General features: G+C 36.9%; 1 protein-coding gene across 5 annotated transcripts in view; it reads right to left on the reverse strand.

Annotated features, from left to right (window-relative positions):
• Positions 1-23,769, reverse strand: part of WDPCP (WD repeat containing planar cell polarity effector) — a 300,990-nt gene that overhangs the window by 97,910 nt on the left and 179,311 nt on the right. For 3 of the 5 annotated variants that reach the window (XM_010863302.1, XM_010863304.1, XM_010863303.1), the window contains exons 11-12: positions 9,435-9,623; positions 6,220-6,343 (exon numbers count right to left, since the gene is read on the reverse strand). In XM_010863302.1, coding sequence (XP_010861604.1) covers positions 6,220-6,343; positions 9,435-9,623 — 313 coding nt within the window. Of the gene's footprint in view, positions 1-5,693; positions 6,043-6,219; positions 6,344-9,434; positions 9,624-23,769 lie in introns of those variants that run through there. The other 2 variants (XM_010863305.1, XM_010863306.1) reach the window with 2 other exon arrangements.

Below are 23,769 nucleotides of genomic sequence, written 5' to 3' on the forward strand. Positions count from 1 at the left end.
CAACTTTCTCACTCTCCTCTTTCACTTTCATCAAGAGGCTTTTTAGTTCCTCTTCACTTTCTGCCATAAGGGTGGTGTCATCTGTGTATCTGAGGTTATTGATATTTCTCCCAGCAATCTTGATTCCAGCCTGTGCTTCTTCCAGCCCAGCCTTTCTCATGATGTACTCTGCATATACGCTAAATAAGCAAGGTGACAATATACAGCCTTGATGTCCTCCTTTTCCTATTTGGAACCAGTCTGTTGTTCCATGTCCACTTCTAACTGTTGATTCCTGACCTGCACATACCAAGGGAACATTTCATGCAAAGATGGGCTCGATAAAGGACAGTAATAGTATGGACCTAACAGAAGTAGAAGATATTAAGAAGAGTTGGCAAGAATACACAGAAGAACTGTACAAAAAAGATCTTCATGACCAAGATAATCACGATGGTGTGATCACTCACCTAGAGCCAGACATCCTGGAATGTGAAGTCAAGTGGGCCTTAGAAAGCATCACTATGAACAAAGCTAGTGGAGGTGATGGAATTCCAGTTGAGCTATTTCAAATCCTGAATGATGATGCTGTGAAAGTGCTGCACTCAACATGCCAACAAATGTGGAAAACTCAGCAGTGGCATCGGGACTGGAAAAGGTCAGTTTTCATTCCAATCCCAAAGAAAGGCAATGCCAAAGAATGCTCAAACTACTGCACAATTACAGTCATCTCACACGCTAGTAAAGTAATGCTCAAAATTCTCCAAGCCAGGCTTCAGCAATATGTGAACCGTGAACTTCCAGATGTTCAAGCTGGTTTTAAAAAAGACAGAGGAACCAGAGATCAAATTGCCAACATCCGCTGGATCATGGAAAAAGCAAGAGAGTTCCAGAAAAACATCTATTTCTGCTTTATTGACTATGCCAAAGCCTTTGACTGTGTGGATCACAATAAACTGTGGAAAATTCTGAAAGACATGGGAACACCAGACCACCTGACCTGCCTCTTGAGAAACCTATATGCAGGTCAGGAAGCAACAGTACTGTATACATGTCCATTACATCAGTATTCTCTATTTCCTTAATGATACTTTGTTCACTTAATCTATCAATTACCACACCAAAGGAATTAAAATTTTAACTGTCAAAGTTGATTTGTCAATTTTTATTTTATGTGTAATTGTACACATTTAGAACTGTTATATCAATTGATTTTTCTATTGATATCGATCTCTAGTAATCTATACTACTGATTTTGCTTTAGAGACTATTTATATAACATTACTAGCTCTCTTTTGACCTAGTATAATTTTTTACCCATTCTCTAGCTTTTAAACTTCCTATGTTTTAAGTGTCTCTTGTAAAAACTTAGAAAAAACTGTTTCAACAATCTCTGCAAATGAAAATTTTAATCTACTTACACTGACAGTGATTATTGATTTTTAAAATTCATTTCTACTATTATTGTGTTTCTGGTTTTCATCTTTTTTTATGGTTTTCCTCGCTTCATGATGAACCCTCCTCCAATTCTTGCCTTCTTTGGGATTCAATTATTTTTTCCCTTATCCAATATTTTCTATTTGTATGAAAATTATACAGTCTATTCTGTTCTTTCAGTGAGCACCCCAGAAATTTTACCATGTATCTTTTACTTATAAAATCTGGTATTAATAAGTATCTCTACCTTCACTTTAAAAGTCAGGAACCTTAGAATGCTTTAACTTTTTCACTTCTCTTCTGATTTATATGTTATCATATCCAGGATTTTATCTTAATTTTAATCACTTGAATTAGACATCAGTGTTTATGTTTTACATGATCACTTTTTGTTTAGGCTCCCACAGGTTTAACCATTCCTTCCTGCATCTCATGCCTTCCTTATTTTTAGATCTCTCAAGGAAGATGCTGCCCTTCAAGGGTCCTAAATTGATGTGGGAATCCCTGATCCAATTTCCCATTCTGCTTGAGCCCTAGGCTTTGTCTCCAATCCTCTGAGTACACCGCCTTTATAAACCAAGCACCTCACTGCCAGGTGCCAGCAAATGCCCTCAAAACAAACTGTGACTTTGCCTACTCTTATGGAATCAAACATCCTTGTCATTTCAACCTATGAGTTGTTTCCCTAAGTTTCCTGCCAGCTCAACCATGCTTCAAATATTTTAAATATATTATCTATTAAATAGGTGGTCTGACTAGTAAGTTTTTCTCTGTAGATCATTCTTATTCTCTAAATATTCTTAGGTAACTGTTTTAGTATTTATGCTCTTTGAATTGACTTCATAGAAAAATTGTTTTATTTACTGAGTGTGCTTTATTAGTAAAAAGTAAATTTTATAAAGCCATTTAAAAATCAAACTGGTTAACAGTTTCTTTTTGCCTAACATACATACTTTTCATAAGCCAAGAGTCATTTCTAAGAGATTACTTTCCCCCAAATTCTAAGTATAAATATTGACTCCAAGATAATACACATCATCTTCCAGTATTATACAAATTTTCAAACATCCAGGAAAGTTGACATAATATATAGTAAAATAAGCTTCATATGTGGCACATTCATTTGAAATGCTTTCCCTTTTATTTCATCATTATCTAGGAATTTTCTTATAGTTCCTATTTGTTTATAGTGAAAAGCTCTTACTTGCTAATACTTCCTTATTCAGCAGTTCTGGAAGAGTATTCAATTTTATGGAAGCAGAGAAATGAACAATCACCTTTCGAACTTAATTTAGGCAAACTTACATCTTCCTTCTATGATACTGTGATTTATAGTAATATGAAATATATATTAGATCTTTGTCCTGTTTGTGACAAAGGAGCTTCCTGAAACTTCCTAAGTGATACAGAGCCAAAAAAGATGAAAAGAAAGTCTTTTGTTACTCATAACAATCCCCTTTCAACCATACCTGAGTTTAGATTGATGAGTTGACTTTCTAAAAGCCTCTACAGATAGGGGCTGAAGTGAGGGAAATCAACCACATGATTAGCAGAACTTTAGCCTCACTCCTGAACTTCTGGGGGAAAGGGAAGAAAGGGGAGCTAGAGGTTGAATTAATCACCAGTAGCCAATTATTTCACCAATCATGCCTATGTAATGCAGCCTCCATAAATACTCAAAAGGAGGAGATTCAGAGAGCTTCTGGACTGAAAGTGTGGAGGAGCAGGGAAGGTGGTACACTTGGAGGGCATGGAGGCTTCGAGTCCTTTCCCACATTATTTGCCCTATGCATCTCTCTCTCTGGCTTTTATTTGTATCCTTTAAAATATTGCCAATAGTAAGCAAGCTCTATTTTCCTGGTTCTATGAGCTACTCTAATATACTATTGAACATGTGGAGGGGATGGTAGGAACGTACGATTTGTAGACAAGTCAGACAGAAATTGCAGGTAACTTGGGAATCTATTACTTGTGCATGGCATATGAAGTAGGGATAATCTTACAAGACTGAGCTCTTAATAATGTGGGATCTGAGTTAACTCTGGTTAGTATCAGAATTGAACTGAACTGTAGAGCTGGTGTCAGAGAATTGGTAGGTGCGGAGGAAAAACCCCACATATTTGGTGTCAGAGTATTTGGAGTGTGAGAGTAAAGGATAACACACTGAATTTTTTTAAGTCACATTCTATAGGTCAGTTCTTCCAGCTTAATGGTTTTGTGAATTGAGCTGTACAATCTCTTTTAAAATTTTATTGTAACAATCACCTTATTTAGCTACCATATCAAGATTGTACTTCTACTGATTTCTGTCTTTAATGTTAGGAGCAATTATTTACACTGATAAGGAGCATTTCTTTAATGAACACTGACCACTTTGAACACATAAAAAAAGTTGTCAGTAAAGGACATGAGAAGTAAGTTTCAAAATTTAGATTCATTTGGATTTGAAGGAAGGCTGTCAAAATACGTTTCATATTTGCTCAAGACAAAAAAGGTCAAGAAACAAAAAGCTGTCTCTGGACTTCTACTACTATCAAGATAAAAACAAAACTGTAAACCAAAACATTTGTTTTAAAAGCCCACACAGTATATGTGTATATCAGCACAAACTCATACTATGACCTCACTATATACTTTTTGATATTAAAATCAATGTAGTATTTTATTCTTTTTTTAATCTGGACTTAAGCAATCTGAGTCCTCAGCTTAACCAGCGAGTGATCTTAGATATATCCCTACTCTGCATGGTGCTCCTTTTCTTCATCTTTACTTTATGATGATCTTCACTGTTAGTACTTATTCCATTATCTAATAACTTTTTTTAAGAGTATTAAAATACTGGCTAGCAAAGTCCAGAAAAAAGTGAAAAAGTGATGCGATTCTAGTGCTTCACAAATACAAAATCGTACTTGGCCTTTTCCTCTTCACTTACGCAGGAGAGCTTCTTGTTGGCAGAGTAAACAAAAGGATGGTTCTAACCTAAGCTATCTCATTCAGTTTCTTCTAATGTTTCTTTTTTCTAATGCCATGTATAGCCTACTGTCAAAAGAACTACCAAACATTCCTTATAATTGAAACAATGGAAAGCATACAAAAAAGGAAACATGAAAAACCTAGTATATTCCTAAGAGACAATGTTCAATTTCAGATGTAATCACACAGATAAGCTACAGTCTAATAATAATGATAGTAATAGTCACCTCATCAAAATACATCCAAATAATAATTAGAATACTATGTCTGAGAAAAATCAATGAGAAAATTGCACATTAGTAGAACGTGTGAATATTAGTAGGATATGAGTATTCTAAAGCCAGCAGCATTATAAAATGTGATACTTATGCACAACCAAATCACTACATAAAATCAGACAGGCCGGAGACAGTGAGGCCACCAAGAATCTGCCACCAGAATGTCAGCTTCATTAATGTTAATCTTTTTATGCTCTTCAGGCAAGAGGTGAATTAATTAATTTTCCCTAGAAACAAGGAAAGTAGAATAATAGAGCAAAGAATAAAGCCCTAAGTCTAAATAAATGTGATGGCAGTTTCAGTATCTTTGTCATGAAGATGTATATGTTTAGAGATATAACACTGCTTCATTTAGGGTGAAGGATCTCTTGGAATATACCGAAGTCATTCAGATAAAAAGGCAACATTCAATTGTAGGTCATAACATACACAATATATTAACATTTCTAGCTTCTAAAAAGACTGTTTTCCAAAGGTTTCACTGTTCAGTAGAGATCAAAGTGCCACTTTATAAATAGTTTACTCATTTGTCAATTGATAAACTCAGAAATTTCCTGAGTTAAAAAGAACTGTAACAGTTAGAGTACACTAGAAGTAAAATTGAAACCCAGTTCGACTGGATGTAGCAACTGAAAATTCTATTACTTTCTATTATAAAATATATCATATAATAAAGTATACAAAATGTATACTTTCAGCTAAAAGATAAATACTTTTTAATGGACCTTAATATATACTGCATTCACTTTAAGAAAAGGAATATTACTAATACCTTGGAGGCTCCCATGGGCTTATTCTCTCATATTTCTCTTAACCCACTCCACAATATCCTAAATTTTATTCTAAACACTTCCCTGTTTTTACTACTAGCATTGATATATTTAGGTGTATCTCTAAAGTAACTGGCTAGTTATTTATCTCCATCCATCCATTCATCTTCCACCCATTTTTTTCATTTTATATATAGAGAATATGCTCTATATTCTTCTCCTTCAACTTCTACAGCATCTGTCTCAGAGTAATTTCTTGACACTACCTAATTTTTCATATAATCCTTAAGACTAAAGGAATTAAAGGAATTTAAAGGGGAGAAAATGAGACACAGTGAAGCTAGCAACTTGCTACATTATATAGGAAAACAATGGACAAATCTCTCTATAGTAATTCTGAAAGTAAAGCAAACCAGCAGACTGTCTTATAACTTTATAGCACATTTATTTTAGCTGCAATTAAACATTTCTCTGTTCTTAAGAGTACAATTAATATTTTTAAAATAACTTTACAAAGCTGGTAATTTTTGCTTTCATATTAAAGGGACAATTTTATTCAAGTGTACTGATGATGTAAAAGACCTCAATGATACTCCAGTATAGTCCTGAATAGGAAAACAAGAACAAATTAAAGAAAGCATATCAAGAGCTGATTTGTTTTTCTCTTAAGGGACAGACTATTAGAAAAGAGATAGACATATTATGGAATATTCTAATTAAAGAAGATGGTTCCTTAAATAGGTAATTAGTCTGACACTAATTAATCTGAAGTTATCATTTACCTGAGCAAGTGGTGGAAGAATCTCCTTGCATATTTGCTGATTTGGTCTCTGTATTCTAATATAGTCGTATCCAGGAGTGGTCTTGTTGGAGCATAGAAGGTTCCAAGGCTTGCCTCAAGCTGTGCTGTGGAATTCAAACATAGCAGCACTAAAACAAGTGAAACTCCTTCAATTACAACAGAATACTCATGTTTGCAGTCAGTCAGGTTTTGCAAACTTGGATGAAATGTGAGCCTGTTGCAGGAAAAGATGAAATTAAAATATGACAGCTGGTACAAAAACAAACCTGTGTATAAACTTTCACTTGAAGCAAAGCTGACAATGACTCTGAGCAACAAAAAGCTGTCACAACTGAAGAAATCCATAATGAATCAACCTCTCACCACAAATGGGTAATTAAAACAGTGACTCATCAGAGTAACACAATTCGAAACTAGTATTTCCAGTAAAATCAACTCACAGTGTGCACAACATTTACTCTCTTTAGCTGAAAGGAGGAAACTAGTCTTACTACATTAGGCTTTGGAGTCAGTATTAGAAATATCTTTAAAAATAATGCAAATAAAAATAGACTTATTGGAGTAATAATATTTCTTTATTACAACTTAAAGATCAAAAATCCCCCTCCCTTTCCTAAATACTGTCCAAAACAACACAACATTCTTGGTTTTGTCCAAGGGTGAAAGTTAACATCCCTGGGAGGGATCCCATGCTAATCTACTCTGGTCAACTGACTTCCTGATAGGAAAGGACTGGAGAGCAGGTTTGATAAGCCAAAGGGCTAGCGATTAGGAGAAAAGGGCACTTTTTGTCTAATTTACACTTTGGCCAAGACATGCCAGTGGGGTTGTGTTACCCCCAAGAAATCACTGGGAAATATATAATTACCATAATGGTGAGCGTTGTATGAGAATACAGCTCACAGTAGGATTCCACTGATTTTTTTTGCACTACTAGCACTAGGTTGAATAAACATCCTTATTTAGCAGAACTCTTTTAGGTATATTTGGGTTTGAAAGTATTAAATACCTCATCAGAGCAATTGCTATGGACTTTGATAAGCTGCTGGTAATTTCTTTTTTTAATCTCAGATCTAGACAATAAAGTAAGATGAACTTTGGGGGTATTTTCTTTGAAAGCAGCAGTCAATTTAGATTAAAATTGAATACAGCAATGCCATTGTGAAAACAAGCCAGATTCTCTTGCCATTGCTTGTTTTCTTGACAGCATGTTTCGTACATCTGAAATGTTTGAGCCTACATGGAATACTTGTAGCTCCCAGCACAGTTACAGATTCATTAGATAGCCCAGCTTGATGTTTAAGGCAGAAATGAAGATCTTGAAGATAACCACAGCTCCAGCTACAAATAAAAGAGCTCACTGGGCTCCATTAATAAAAGGAAACAAATTACCATGTCAAATTTGTTAGATTCAGATAGAATAAATCTCAACAGAGAAGAATTGTGAATGTTTTAGAAAAGTGTTTTGCAATTACTTGGGGGAAAATGCATACATCTACTTAAAATGTACATATTCTGATAACCTAGCATCATGAAAGCATTTTATTTTAATAGCCTAGTGTATCATACAAATTTTTTATTTCCGTATCCACCCAATATGGTTCCTTGATAATATCCTTTATTAAGGCAGGAACCTGATAATACCCATTTGTGAATTCCCTAATAATCTTACTTACTACACAGGAATCTTACAACACAAATTCACTAAGGTGCTAACAATTTCATGGTGTTCTGAGTAAGAGTCAATATATTGTTGTCTTCATATTTCCTCAACTGTAAATTTATGATCTCTTACATGGGTTATGCTTACCACAACAGGCTTTCTTTAGGCACCCTGCTATCTACCTAATCTTGAGAGTATACCAATACTAACAAATAATTACTTGAGATAACTCTGCAGGTGAAAATATTACAGTAACCTTAGAGCCCCCAAATTCTGAAGTTATACTCTTCTTTTTAACTAACATCCACTGAGTACCTACTGTGGGTCAAGCATATGCTAGGCATTTTCTCATTGCAGACGCACTGGAATCTCCATAGATGTGTTGGACTACCTCCAAAAAGCACATTCAATTAACATTAAATAAATATTGTGGGCCTCCTATGAGTTGAGGCCAAGTCTCACGATGCAGACTTCTTGAAAGAACATGTTCTTACTGATTATTCTTCTCTAAAATTACTAAAAAGAAGGTTAGGTACAGAATACTATCTACCATGTTTACTTTGAAATGTAATAAAATGGAATAAGAAAATCTATAAATATGGAAAGAAGGCAGTGAGGGAAAAAGCTCTCCAATAAAGGCTTTTTGACATATTTCCTGTTTTCTTTACGTTGTAAATCACCTCTAGAAACATCTTCACTGGCCATGGTTTCCCACTATTAATGTCAATGCTAATCACAAACATTTGAAATAAAGATACAAATTCAAGAATGTTTAGATGCATTTTACATTAAGTAAATAAATTACTCATAATAAAAATAATATATACTGCAAAATAGAAAAACTGATTTCATTATTCCACATGGCACTTTTTTTTCCCCCTTTTTTCGGGGGGGTGGGTTACAGTGCCTCATCTCTCTCTGAAAATAAACATCTGAGATCCTATGGACAAAATCACTTATTTACAGAAGGTTAGGAAATCCAGGCAGCCACAAGGTAGAGGGGGATTAGAAGTCTAAGTTAAAACGAAAACAAGAAGAACAACCTAAGCTGTAATTCTCTCTCTGTCTCACACACACACACACACACACACACACAATCAGTGGTAAAGTCTATTGTCTGGACAATGAACTTGGGATGTGAGAAATACTACTGTTTAAAGTGAAGGAGAAATAAGGATTTTTGTTTAGGACCCTTTGTCTTCCAAACCCTAGAAAGTACATGAAATTCCTCATCAAAGTTTAAAATCTGAGCATATTCTACACATGAACTTAGTCTGAAATGTGCAATGACTTCATTGTGAGGTCCAACACAGGTATATACAGAAAAGTTACTATGTTGACAAACACTATACAGTAAGTTACCATATAGGAGTAATTATTTGATACCTGATTTTGTCAGTTTAATAGGGCATGAATATTTTTGTCTTTTTAGTTCCAGTAATACAACTCCAAAGCATCCTCAAAAAATAACCAACTCAATAAAACATATTTCATGTATATACAAAACTCACGAAATATATTTTAAATCTGACCTTCTCTCTCTGGCGTGAGCTTTTGTCTAAGAAGATGGTTTACAATGGCACACATGCTGATAAAGCACTCATGGCCCAGAGTGTCCCAGTTCATACCACTCAGGATGTTTACTGCCTCATAGATCTCATCACAGTGAATATACTGGGAGATGATGTCTACCTGACCCAGGTGTCCTTGTGTGAAGATGCCTGTCACAAAAAATACATAAAATCAAGTGAGTCATTTAAAAATAAAAATAACATTTAACTTTTCTAGAAAGGAAAAAAAAAACTGTGATCTTTTCTTGCATAAAGAGCTTGAAACGTGGGGTTTGGGGGAGGCCAACAGTCATATATGGCACTGTGGTCCAATCTTCAAGTATCACCTACCAACTCCATCTTGTTTATGCTTACCATTCACCACATAGTAAAACTTTTTACTCTACATAATCAACTGTTTAGACTAAAAATGAATAAATGTGAGAACTTTTAGGTAAATCACAATAGCTAACTGAATTTCCCATATGTCATTTAGGCCTCTATTGTATTTATGTGTGTGTGTGTGTTTAGCTGTGGGGGGTCTTCACTGAGAAATGCAGTCTTTTCGTTGCAGTGCACAGGCTTCTCTAGTGATGGGGCACATGCTCCAGAGCATGTGGATTCAGCAGCTGTGGCACAAGCACATTGCTTCTTTAGTAGCGGCATATGGGTTCAGTTGCCTCACGGGATCTTAGTTCCCTGATCAAGAATCAAACCCACGTCTCCTGCATTGGAGGGCAAATTCTTAACTACTGGACCACCAGGGAAGTCCCTGTGGTATATACGTAAAGACAGAATTTTGATGTAACACAATTCTTATTGACCAGATTAAGTTGCATCTGATCTTCAGCCATATGTACTTGGCGGGAAAAAGTACAAATATTTATGACATAGAATAACACATACCAATTTATTTTAAATTGGCATTTAAAGATTATCATCTTTGATTACTAATGAATATTCAGTTCAGTTCAGTCACTCAGTTGTATCTGACTCTTTGCAATCCCATGGACTGCAGCATGACAGGCTTCCCTGTCCATCACCAATTCCTGGAGTTTGCTCAAACTCATGTCCATTGAGTCTGTGATGCCATCCAACCATCGCATCCTCTGTTGTCCCCTTATCCTCCTGCCTTCAATCTTCCCTAGCATCAGGGTCTTTTCCAAGGAGTCAGTTCTTTGCATCAGGTGGCCAAGGTATTGGAGTTTCAACTTCAGCATCAGTCCTTCCAATGAATATTCTGGACTGATCTCCTTTAGGATGGACTGGTTGGATCTCCTTGCAGTCCAAGGGACTCTCAAGACTCTTCTCCAACACCACATTTCAAAAGCATCAATTCTTCAGCATGTAGCTCTCTTTATAGTCCAATTCTCACATCCATACATGACTTAGGAAAAACCATAGCTTTGACTAGACAGACCTTTGCTGGCAGAGCAATGTCTCTGTTTTTTAATCTAGATTGGTCATAGCTTTCCTTCCAAGGAGCAAGCATCTTTTAATTTCGTGGCTCCAGTCACCATCTGTAGTGATTTTGGAGCCCCCCAAAATAAAGTCTCTCACTGTTTCCATTGTTTCCTCATCTATTTGCCATGAAGTGATGGGACGTGAAGCCATGAGCTTCGTTTTCTGAATGCTGAGTTTTAAGCCAACTTTTTCACTCTCCTCTTTCACTTTCATCAGAAGGCTCCTTAGTTCTTCACATTCTGCCATAAGGGTGGTGTTGTCTGTGTATCTGAGGTTATTGATATTTCTCCCAGGAATCAATTGCAGCTTGTGCTTCAACCAGTCTGGCATTTCTCATGATGTACTCTGCATATAAGTTAAATAAGCAGGGTGACAATATACAGTCTTGACATTATCCTTTCCCTATTTGAAACCAGTCTGTTGTTCCATGTCTACTACTAACTGTTGCTTCTTGACTTGCATACAGATTTCTCAGGAGGCAGGTCAGCTGGTCTGGTATTCCCATCTCTTTCAAAATTTTCCATAGTTTGTTGTGATCCACAACAGTCAAAGGCTTTGGCATAGTCAATATAGCAGAAGTAGATGTTTTCCCGGAACTCTCTTGCTTTTTAGATGATCCAATGGATGTTTGCAATTTGATCCCTGATTCCTCTGCCTTTTCTATAACCAGCTTGAACATCTGGAAGTTGACAGTTCACATACTGTTGAAGCCTGGCTTGGAGAATTTTGAGCATTACTTTGCTAGTGTGTGAGATGAGTGCAAATTGTGCAGTAGTTTGAATATTCTTTAGCATTGCTTTTTTTGGGGATTAGAATGAAAACTGACCTTTTCCAGTCCCGATGCCACTGCTGAGTTTTCTAAATTTATTGGTATATTGAGTGCAGCACTTTAACAGCATCACCTTTTAGGATTTGAAATAGCTCAGCTGGAATTCCATCCCCTCCACTAGCTTTGTTAGTAGTGATGCTTCCTAAGGCCCACTTTACTTCACATTCTAGGATTCTGGCTCTAGGTGAGTGATTACACCATCATGGTTATCTGGGTCATGAAAATCCCTTTTGCATAGTTCTTCTGCATATTCTGGCCACCTCTTCTTCTTAATCTTCTGTTTCTGTTAGGTCCCTACCATTTCTGTCCTTTATTGAGCCCATCTTTGCATGAAACGGTCCCTCAGTATATCTAATCTTTTTGAAATGATCTCTAGTCTTTCCCATTCTATTGTTTTCCTCTATTTCTTTGCACTGATCACTGAGGAAGGCTTTCTAATCTCTCCTTGCTATTCTTTGGAACTCTGCACTCAAATGGGTATATCCTTTTCTCCTTTCCTTTAGCTTCTCTTCTTTTCATAGCTATTAGTAAGGCCCCCTCAGACAACCATTTTGCCTTTTTGCATTTCTTTTTCTTGGGATGGTCTTGATCACTGCCTCCTGTACAATGTCACAAACCTCCGTCCATATTTCTTCAGGCACTCTATCAGACCTAATCCCTCGAATCTGTTTGTCACTTCCACTGTATAATCATAAGGGATTTGATTTGGGTCACACCTGAGGGGTCCAGTGATTTTCCCTACTTTCTTCAATTTCAGTCTGAATTTGGCAATAAGGAGTTCATGATCTGAGCCACAGTCAGCTCCCAGTCTTATTTTTGCTGATGGTATAGAGCTTCGCCATCTTTGGCTGCAAAGAATATAATCAATCTGATTAAAGTACTGACCATCTGGTGATGTCCACGTGTAGTCTTCTCTTATATTGTAAGAGGGTGTTTGCTATGACCAGTACCTTCCCTTGGCAAAACTCTATTAGCCTTTGCCCTACTTCATTTTGTACTCTGAGGCCAAAATTGCGTGTTACTCCAGGTATCTCTTGACTTCCTACTTTTGCATTCTAGTCCCCTATAATGAAAAGGACATATTTTTGGGGTGTTAGTTCTAGAAGGTCTTGTAGGTCTTCACAGATCCATTCGACTTCAGCTTCTTCAGCATTACTGGTTGGGGCATAAACTTGGATTACTGTGATACTGAATGGTTTGCCTTGGAAATGAACAGAGACCATTCTGTCATTTTTGAGATTATTATAAAGAAATGATTATTAGTAAAGAAATAATTAGAATTAATCTTGTTATTGATCCTCTTGCATAACTAAAGAAAATGCACTTCTAAGCTAACAGAAATAAGAACATCAAACAAAGCGGGGGTCGGGAGGGAGGCATTCTGTTCGAATTTTATCTTATCTTTTAAATATGGAAGACCTCTTGTGAAACAAATTCTGTGTAATTAAATGACAATAAGCACTAGCACCTTTTAAGTTTTTTTTTTTAAGCTTTAAAAAAATATTTGTTTGTAAAATCTTTTTCCTTCTGCAAACGTTTACTGATTTGAGTGAATCTACAAAAACTTCTCAGTACAAATAATCATAAAGTTAAATGAAAAAATGTATGTGAAGTTATTTGGAATCTGTAAAGTATATAATATACTACTATAACTCTTCATTACTGTCATCATCATCATCACTTACCTGAAATAGTTATAGGTTTCAGAATTTATAAAAATGTATTAGCTCATGAGAAAGATCCTGGAAGTATTGATTTTAACTTCAAATTATATAAAAGTGAGACCTTGTACTATACCAGCAGGACTCAACTTGATAAGGAATCTGGGGAATTACCCTGATTATTCTGGAGGGAGGAAATGGCAACCCACTCCAGTATTCTTGCCTGGAGGATCTCATGGACATAGTAGCCTGGAGGGCTACAATCCACAGGGTCACAAAGAGTAAGGCACAACTGAAGCAACTTACACCAGCACCCCCACTGTACTAAGCAATAAAACTTTACTATTCTTCTTGTGTTGGTAGAATCAACAAATGCTACTGTCCAAAAGCCTTCATGCTGCTGCTGCTGCTAAGTCATGTCAGTCATGTCTGACTCTGTGCAACCCCATAGACAGCAGCCCACCAGGCTCCCATCCCTGGGATTCTCCAGGCAAGAATACTGGAGTGGGTTGCCATTTTCTTCTGCAGTGCATGAAAGTGAAAAGTGAAAGTGAAGTCACTCAGTGGTGTCTGACTCTTCGTGACCCCATGGACTGTAGCCCACCAGGCTCCTCCGTCCATGGGATTTCCTAGGCAAGAGTACTGGAGTGGGTTACCACTGCCTTCTCCGAAAGTCCTCATGATCCTACAGTAAAGTGCTGGAAGTCTTCATAAATCAGGGTGGTTCCTTTGCAGTAGATATTAATGTTTAAGAATTTTGAAGACAACCAAAAATATGCTGAAATCTATTGAGTTTGTCTATATCCTAATACTTCTAACATGAGCAATAACTGACATATTGAGAGGAAAAGCTAACATATAGTCATAAATGTTTATGATCAATTTATTAAATCAAATTGTTTAAAAGGTGATAAAGAGAAAAACTTAAAAAGCAGCCAATGAACACAAAAGCTGGTTCTTTGGAACAATGTATAAAATTGAACAACTTCTGCCTAAATTGAGGAAAAGAGAAGATACACTTCTCAGTATCAAGAATAATCACTACAGGTCCCACAGACATTAAAAATAGTAAGTGAATAATATGAATAACTTTATAGATATAAATATAATTTAAATGAAATGTATTCCTTGAAAGACACAAATTATCAAACCTCATTTCAAAAGAAATAAGAATAGATAACCTGAATGATCCTATATTATTTAAATTTGGATGTGAAGTTTAAAAACCTTTAAACATACACACACAAAAAACCAGATGACTTCATTGGTGAACTGTCTCAAACAGTAAGAGAAGAAATAATATCACCTTTACATAACTCAAAATATAAGACGAGGGAATGATTCCTACTGCATTTAATGATATCAGCATTACATTGAGACCAAAACTGACAAACATCACAGGAGAAGAAAAAGAAAACTAAAGGTCAGTACCTCCCATAAACAAATACAAAAATCCTTAACAGAATATTAACAAATTAAGCAACATATTAAAAACACAATATATCATGAACAAGAGATTTATCCCACAAATACAAGGTCACTGAAACATCTGAAAACTAATCAGTTCACTATATGACCAGAAAAATCACACAATCATTTTAATATAGAAAAAAGAAGCACTTGAAAAAAACTGAACATCCACTCAAGAAAACATAACCCAGTAGACTAGGAATAGAAGGGGACTTCCTCAACCTCCTACCACCGTGTGTGTGTTAGTTGCTCAGTTGTGCCCAACTCTTTGCAACCCTATTGACTGTAGCAGCCAGCTTCTCTGTCCGTGGGATTTCCCAGGCAAGAATGCTAAAGTGGGCTTCCAGTTGAAGATGATGGAGAAGAAGGACATGAGTTCATCTCCTTCTGCAAGAGCACCAAAATTAAAACTATCTTCTGAACAACCATTGACAGGAGAATGCTGGATAAAAGATACCAAAAAAGATATCCAATGCCCAATGACAAAGAAGCTGGAGGAAGATGGTAGGAGGGGCACAATCATGATAAAATCAAATCCCATACCCACCAGGTGAGTGACCCACAAACCGCAGAACAATAATACCAAAGAAGTTTTCCCACTGTTGTGAAGGTTCTGAACCCAACATCAGGCATCCCAGCCTGGGGATCTGACAAAGGGACTGGAAATCCCCAGGGAATCTGACCTTGAAGGCCAGTGGAATTTGATTATTGGACTTCCACAGGACTGGGGGAAAGAGACTCCAGTCTTGGAGGGCACAAACGAAATCTTGCATGCACCAAGACCCAGAGGAAAGGAGCAGTGACCCCACAGGAGACTGAATCAAAATTTCCTTGTTAGTGTTGGAGGTTCTCCTGTGGAGGCCTGGGTTGGCAGGGGCTCACCACAGGGATGGGGCACTGGCAGCAGCAAGTTGAGAAGGTCCCCCATGGTATAAGCCCTCTTGGAGGTTAACCCTACCATACAGCCTGTAGACCCTAGGACTGGGTCATCTCTGGCCAAACGACTATCAGGGAGGGAGCACAACCCCACCCATCAGCAGATAATTGAATTAGCTTTATTGAGCAAGGCCCTGTCCACCAGAGCAAGACCTCATTTTTCCCACCACCAGTCCCTCCTATCAGGAAGCTGACACAAGCCTCTTAGCCTCCTCCATCAGAGGGCAGACAGAAGAAGCAAGAAGAACCACAGTCCCATGGTGGCTAGAAGAAAAAATATATTACAGAAAGTTTATCAGGATGAAAAAGCAGAAAGCTACGTTCCAGATAAAGAGACAAGGTAAAATATCAGAAAAAAACTAAATGGAGATAGGCAACCTTCCAGAAACAAAATTCAAAATAATGTTAGTGAAGATGATCCAGAATACTGAGAAAACAAGAGAAGATCCCAAAAATGTTTACCAAAACCTACAAAAATTAAAGAACAGACAGATGAATAACACACAAGAAGAAATCAACAACAGAATAACTGAGGCAGAAGAAGGGATAAATGACCTGAAGAACAGAGTGGTGGAAATCACTGCCATAGAACAGAATATAGAAAAAAAGAATGAAAAGAAATGAAGACAGTCTAAAAGACCTCAGGGACAACATTAAACACATCAACATTCACATTATAGGGGTCCCAGAAGGAGGAGAGAGAGAGAGAAGGAACCTGAGAAAATATTTGAAGAGATAATAGTTGAAAACTTCCCTAACATGGGAAAGGAAATAGTCAACCAAGTCCAGGAAGCACAGAGAGTCCCAGGCAGGAAAAACCCAAGGAGGAACTCACCAAGACACACAGTAATTAAAACTGACAAAGATTAAAGACAAAGATAAAATATTAAAAGCAATAAGGGAAGAATGACAAATAACATACAACGTAACTCCCATCAGGCTAACAGCTGATTTCTCAACAGAAATTCTACAAGCCAGAAGGGAATGCATGATATACATAAAGTGATGAAAGGGAAGAAGCTACAACCAAGAATACTCTACTCAGTAAGACTCTCATTCAGATTTGATGGAGAAATCAAAAGCTTTACAGACAAGCAAAAGTTAAGAGAATTCAGCACCACCAAACCAGCTTTACAACAAATGCTAAAGGAACTTCTGTAGGCAGGAAACACAAGACAAGGGAAAGACCTACAGAAAATAAATCCAAAACAATTAAGAAAATGGTAATAAAATCATACATACTGATAATTACCTTAAATGTACATGGATTAAATGCACCAATCAAAAAACATAGGCTACCTGGGTGTATGGAAGTATGTGCATGTAAGCACTCCCACTTATCACATCACTCTGCTTGATGCCCCCAAACTGTATGTAATGATTTTATATTGTTTAGGTTAATCATGTTCCTATTAGGGCTTGCAGCTATAACTATCTTTTATTTTTTGTCTGGCTATTGACTGTGAAAACTGATAAACATGTTTTACTATTGTGATTACATAACTATTACTTACTTAATACCATAGTATCATGATTGGTCCACAGAAAAATGAAAGAACTCTATTATCACCAAAACTACAGTTTAATAGAAAAACCTGTAGTCACTTTTTAAAATCCAGATGCATATCAGAATTACCTTGGAGTTTTTTGAAAAATACAAATGCCTAGGTATTGCTTTTTTTTCCTCCAGAGCTCCAGATACTTTTCTAATGATCAGCCATATTCAAAAACAACTGAACTATATGAAGATCTTTTACTTTTATCTAGTTTGTTTCACTTTTTCTATTTCATATTCAGTGCTCTGATTTAATTTACTTTAGGTTTTTCAATTACTCCATCTCTTTTTAAAAATATGTATAATATATATATTTTAGAAAACTTACAAATTTTTGCCTAACTAAAAAATTTATGACATTTTGATTACACTTGTTTGACTTAGTATGAATAGAATGCTAGATTTCTAAGTAAAAAAAAAAAATAGATATGCAACAAGCAACTAAAGTGTACTGTATGCCACAGGGAACTACAGCCAGTATCTTATAATAACCTATAATGGAAAATAGTTTCAAAACTTACATATGTGTATGTGTTTAACTGAATCACCTTACTCTGCACCTGAAACACGGCAGGTCAACTATACTTCAATAAAATATATATATATAAAAAAAAAGAATACTGGAATGAGAAAGAATCCCTTCTCCAGGGGATCTTCCCAACCCATGGATCGAACCTAGGTCTCCTACATTCCAGGCAGATTCTTTACCATTTAAGCCAGCAGGGAAGCCCAATAACATCATACATACACTATATTAAATGCTGACCACCTAAGACTGGAAACAAAGCAAAGATATCTTCTGTTTTCATTTCTACTTAATATTGTACCATCCTAGATAGTAAAACAGAGAAGAAAACAAAAGGCCTGCAGGTAGGATAAGAATATATGAAACTTGTTTTTAATTGTAGTTGTCATAATCATCTATGTAGAAAATCCTAAGTAATCTATAATAAAAAGTCACTCCAACTAATGAGTTTAATAGGATTGCAGGATACATGTTCTATATTTTCAAATTTTATTTTTATAAAATCCCAATGAACAATTAAAACTTGTAATTAAAAATACTATTTACAATAGCATCCAAAACATGAACAAACTATTTACAAGATCTTGTACATTTTAAAATATAAAACACTGCTGGGAGAAATTAAAGGCCTGGATAAATGGAGAGATATATTGTGTTCATAAATTGGGAGATTCAATATTGTTAGGTCTTCCCTGTAGCTCAAACAGTAAAGAATCTGCCTGCAATGCAGGAGACCTGGGTTCAATCCCTGGGTCGGGAAGATCCTCTGGAGAAGGGAATGGCAATCCATTCCAGTATTCTTGCCTGGAGAATCCCGTGGACAGAGGAGCCTGGTGGGCTACAGTCCATGGGAGGGCAAAGAGTCGGACATGACTGAGCAACACTACAATATTGTTAAATTGTCATTCTATCCAAAACTGATCTATAGATTCAACATAATCTCAATCAAAATTCCATTAGGTGTTTTTATAGAAACTGACAAGTTAGTTTGAAAACATATAGAAACTCAAAACATGTAGAGTAACCAAAACAATTTTGAAAAGAACAAAGTTGGAGGACTAATGGTACCTGGCTTCAAGACTTACTGTTAAACCACCATAATGAAGACAGTGTGGTACTCAAGTATGGACATATAGATCAATGGACAAGAACAGAGTCTTTTTATAGATACACACACACATATGGTCAAAGGAGTTCAATGGTGAAAGTATAGTCTTTCCAACAGCTGCTTCTGGAACAACTGAATATTCATATTAAAAATTAATTTCAACTCATATCTCACACCATATACAAAGAATTAACTTGAGTTAGTCAATAAACCTAATTGTAGGAGCTAAAATAATAAAATTTCTAGAAGAAAAAAGGGTCAAAGACTATTTTGATAAGACAAACAATAAAAGTCATAAATTAAAACAAATCTAATAGTTGGCTTTCATCAAAACTAAAAACTTCTGCACCTAAAATCTAGTTAAAAAAAAAAATGAAAAGGTAAATTATAGGATGAAAGAAAATATTCACAATACTAGTATCCAAGAAAGAACTTGCGTTCAGAATATATAAAAACTTATGATTCAATAAAAAACAATCCAGTTCAACTGGGGCAGAAGATTTGAAGATATATATATGGCAATAAGCACATAAAAGATGAACAACTCCAAGGTTCATCAGGGAAATGCCAACTAACACCAACTGCACCTACTACAATGGCTAAAATTAAAAATAGCAATAATGCCAAGTTTAGTGAAGATGTGGAATAACTGGAACTCCAAACTATTTTCCTCTTAAATTAAACTTAGCGTAGTACTCAGTTCCAAGGTTCTTCCCAAAAGAAATCAGAATACACCTCCATACAAAGACTAGTACATGAAAGAACAGATCATTTTCAATGAAACTGGCTAAAATTGGAAACAACTAAACTGCCTGTCAACATGTGAAGATAGATTGTGGTATCTCTATATAATAGAATACTACTCAATAATGTAAATGAAAATTTACAGATATACACACCAATATGGAAAATTCACTAAGATTAATACTGAGTGAAAGTAGCCAGATACAAACAAGTACCACATTTATTAGTCTACTTCTATGAAATTCTAGAAAAAGCTGATCTAACTTCTAATAACAGACAACAGATCAATGTGCTTTAGCTTTGAGGGAGGCAGGGACTGACTGCAAAGGGGTTTGAGAGAATTTTGAGGGTGATGGAAATGTTTTACATCTTGATTATGGTGGTAATCACATTGTTGTTCAGTCTCTAAGTGGTGTTCAGCTCTTTGCAACCCCATGGACTGAAGCATTTCAGGCTTCCCTGTACTTCACTATCTCCTGGAGTTTGCTGAAACTCATGTTCATTGAGTCGGTGATGCCATCTAACCATCTCATCCTCTGTTGCCCTCTTCTGCTCTCAGTCTTTTCCAGTGAGTCATATCTTTGCATCAGGTGGCCAAAGTATTGAGGCTTCAGCTTCAGCATCAGTCCTTCTACTGAATATTCAGGGTTGATTATCTTTAGGACTGACTGGTTTTATCTCCTTATTGTCCAAGGGACTCTAGAGTCTTCTGCAGCACCACAGTTTGAAAGCATCAGTTCTTCAGTGTTCAGCCTTCTTTATGGTCCAACTCTCACATCTGTACATGACTACTGGAAAAACCAGAGCTTTGGATATATGGACCTATATGACTATATGGACCTATATAACTATAGGTCCATAAAGACTATATGACTATGAGTTTTAAGACAGCTTTTTAACTCTCCTCTTTCAACATCATCAAGAGGCTCTTTAGTTCCTCTTCAGTTTGTGCCACTAGAGCGGTGTGTGCATGCTAAGTCGCTTCAGACCTGTCCAACTTTGTGTGACCCAATGGCCTGCAGCCTGCCAGGTTCCTCTGTCCATGGGATTCTCCAGGCAAGAATATTTGACTGGGTTTCCATACCTGCCCCCAGGGGATCATCCCAATCCAGGGACTGAACTCACATCTCTAATGCCTCCTTCATTGGTAGGCAGGTTCTTTATAACCAGCTCCATCTGGGAAGCTCCATTAGAGTGGTATCATCTGCATATATGACATTGCTTATATTTCTCCCAGCAATCTTGATTCCAGCTTCTGATTCATCCAACCTGACATTTTGCATGATGTACTCTGCATAGAAGTTAAATAAGAAGGGTGACAATATTCAGCCTTGAGATACTCCTTTCCCAATTTTTAAACAGTCCATTGTTCCATATCTGTTTCTAACTGCTGCTTCTTGACCTGCAAACAGGTTTCTCAGGAGGCAGGTAAGGTGGTCTGGGATTCTCATCTCTTTAAAAATTTTCTACAGTTTGTTGTGATCAACACTCAAAGACTTCAGTGTAGTCAATGAAGCAGAAGTAGATATTTTTCTGGAATTCCCTTGCTTTTTCTACGACATAGTAGACGTTAACAATTTGAGCTCTGGTTCCTTTGTCTTTCCTAAAACCAGCTATACATCTGAAAGTTTTCAGTTTACGAACTGCTGAAGCCTAGCTTGAAAGATTTTGAGCATAATCTTGGTAGCATGTGAAATTAGTGAACTGTACGGTAGTTTGAGCATTCTTTGGCATTGCCTTTCTTTGGGATTGGAATGAAAACTGGCCTTTTCCAGTCCTGTGGCCACAGCTAACTTTTCTAAATTTGCTAGCATACTGACTGCAGCAATTTAACAGCATCGTCTTTTAGGATTTGAAGTAACTCAGCTCGAATTCCATCACCTCCACTAGCTTTCTTTGTAGTAATGCTTCCTAAGGCCCACTTAACTTCACATTCCAGGATGTCTGGCTCTAGGTGAGTGACCACAACGTTGTGGTTATCTGGGTCATTAAGATCTTTTTTGTATAGTTCTTCTGTATATTCTTGGCACCTCTTCTTAATATCTTCTTCTCTTAGGTCCTTGCCGTTTTCTTTCACTCTGCCCATGTTTGCATGGAATATTCCCTCAGTATCTCCAATTTTCTTGAAGAGATCTCTAGTCTTTGCTATTCTATTGTTTTCCTCTATGTCTTTGCTTTATTCACTTAAGAAGGCTTTCTTATCTCTCATTGCTATTCTTTGGAACTTTGCATTCAAATGGGTATATCTTTCCCTTTTCTCCTTTGCCTTTCACTTCTCCTGTTTTATCAGCTATTTGTAAGTCCTCCTCAGACAATCACTTTGCCTTCTTGCATTTCTTTTTTATTAGGATGGTTTTGGTCACTGCCACCATACAATGTTACAAACCTCCATCTGCAGTTCCTGAGGCACTCTATCAGATCTAATCCCTTGAAATGTATTCGCCACCTCTGCTGTATAACCCTAAGGGATTTGTCTTAGGTCATACCTGAATAATCTTGTGATTTTCCCTGCTTTCCTCAATTTAAGCCTGAATTTTGTGGTAAGGAACTGATGGTCTGAGCCACAGTCAGCTCGAGGTCGTGTTTTGCCTACTCTATAGAGCTTCTCCATCTTCGACTGCAAAGAATATATCAGTGTGATTTCTGTTTTGACCATCTGATGATGTTCATGTGTAAAGTTTCTCGGGTTGCTGAAGAGGGTGTTTGCTATGACCACTTCATTCTCTTGGCAAACTCTGTTAGTCTTTGTGCTGCTTCATTTTGTACTCCAAGGCCAAACTTGCTTGTTCCTCCAGGTCTCTCTTGAGTTCCTACTTTTGCACTCCAATCCCCCACGCCGAAAAGGACATCTTTCTTTCTTTTTTTTTTTTTTTTGGGTATTCATTCTAGAAGCTCTTGTAGGTCTTCATAGAAATCGTTCGGCTTCAGCTTCTTCGGCATTACTGGTTGGGGCACAGACTTGGATTGCTGTGATACTGTATGGTTTGCCTTGGAAATGAACCAAGATCATTCTGTCATTTTTGAGGCTGCACCCAAGTATTGCATTTCAGACTCTTTTGTTGACTGTGAGGGTTACTTCATTTCTTCTAAGGGATTCTTGCCTATAACAGTAGACATAATGGTTATCTGAATTATATTCACCCATTCCTGTTCCATTTCAGTTTCCCAAGATGTTGATGTTCGCTCTTGCCATCTCCTGCTTGACCATGTCCAATTTACCTTGATTCACAGACTACTGGTTTTTCCAGTAGTCGTGTATGGATGTGAGAGTTGGACTATAAAGAAAGCTGCATGCCAAAGAATTGATGCTTTTGAACTGTGGTGTTGGAGAAGACTCTTGAGAGTCCCTTGGACTACAAGATCAAACCAGTCCATGCTAAAGGAAATCAGTCCTGAATATTCACTGGAAGGACTGATGCTGAAGCTGAAACTCCAATACTTTGGCCACCTGATGTGAAGAACTGACTTCTTAGAAAAGACCCTGATGCTGGGAAAGATTGAAGGCGGGAGGAGAAGGGGACAACTGAAGATGAGATGGTTGGATGGCATCACCGACTCGATGGACATGGGTTTGAGTAAGCTCCACGAGTTGGTGATGGACAGGGAAGCCTGGCGTGCTGCAGTCCATGGGGTCTTAAAGAGTCAGATACGACTGAGTGACTGAAGTGAACTGAATAATCATTAGTAACTGAAGATGATAATCTTTAAATGCCAATTTAAAATAAATTGGTATGTAGTCTATGTCACGAATATTTGTACTTTTTTCCCCTAGTACATGGGGCTGAAGACCAGACTTCTCAGGTGGCAGGTCAGGTGGTTTGGTATTCCCATCTCTTAAACACTCTCCGACATACATCACAGCAGGATCCTCTATGACACACCTCCCAGAATATTGGAAATAAAAGCAAAAATAAACAAATGGGACCTAATTAACCTTAAAAGCTTCTGTACATCAAAGGAAACTATTAGCAAGGTGAAAAGACAGCCTTCAGAATGGGAGAAAATAATAGCAAATGAAGCAACT

The sequence above is a fragment of the Bison bison genome, unplaced genomic scaffold (genome assembly GCF_000754665.1).
Source record: "Bison bison bison isolate TAMUID 2011002044 unplaced genomic scaffold, Bison_UMD1.0 scf7180017864489, whole genome shotgun sequence".
Lineage (NCBI taxonomy): Eukaryota > Metazoa > Chordata > Mammalia > Artiodactyla > Bovidae > Bison > Bison bison.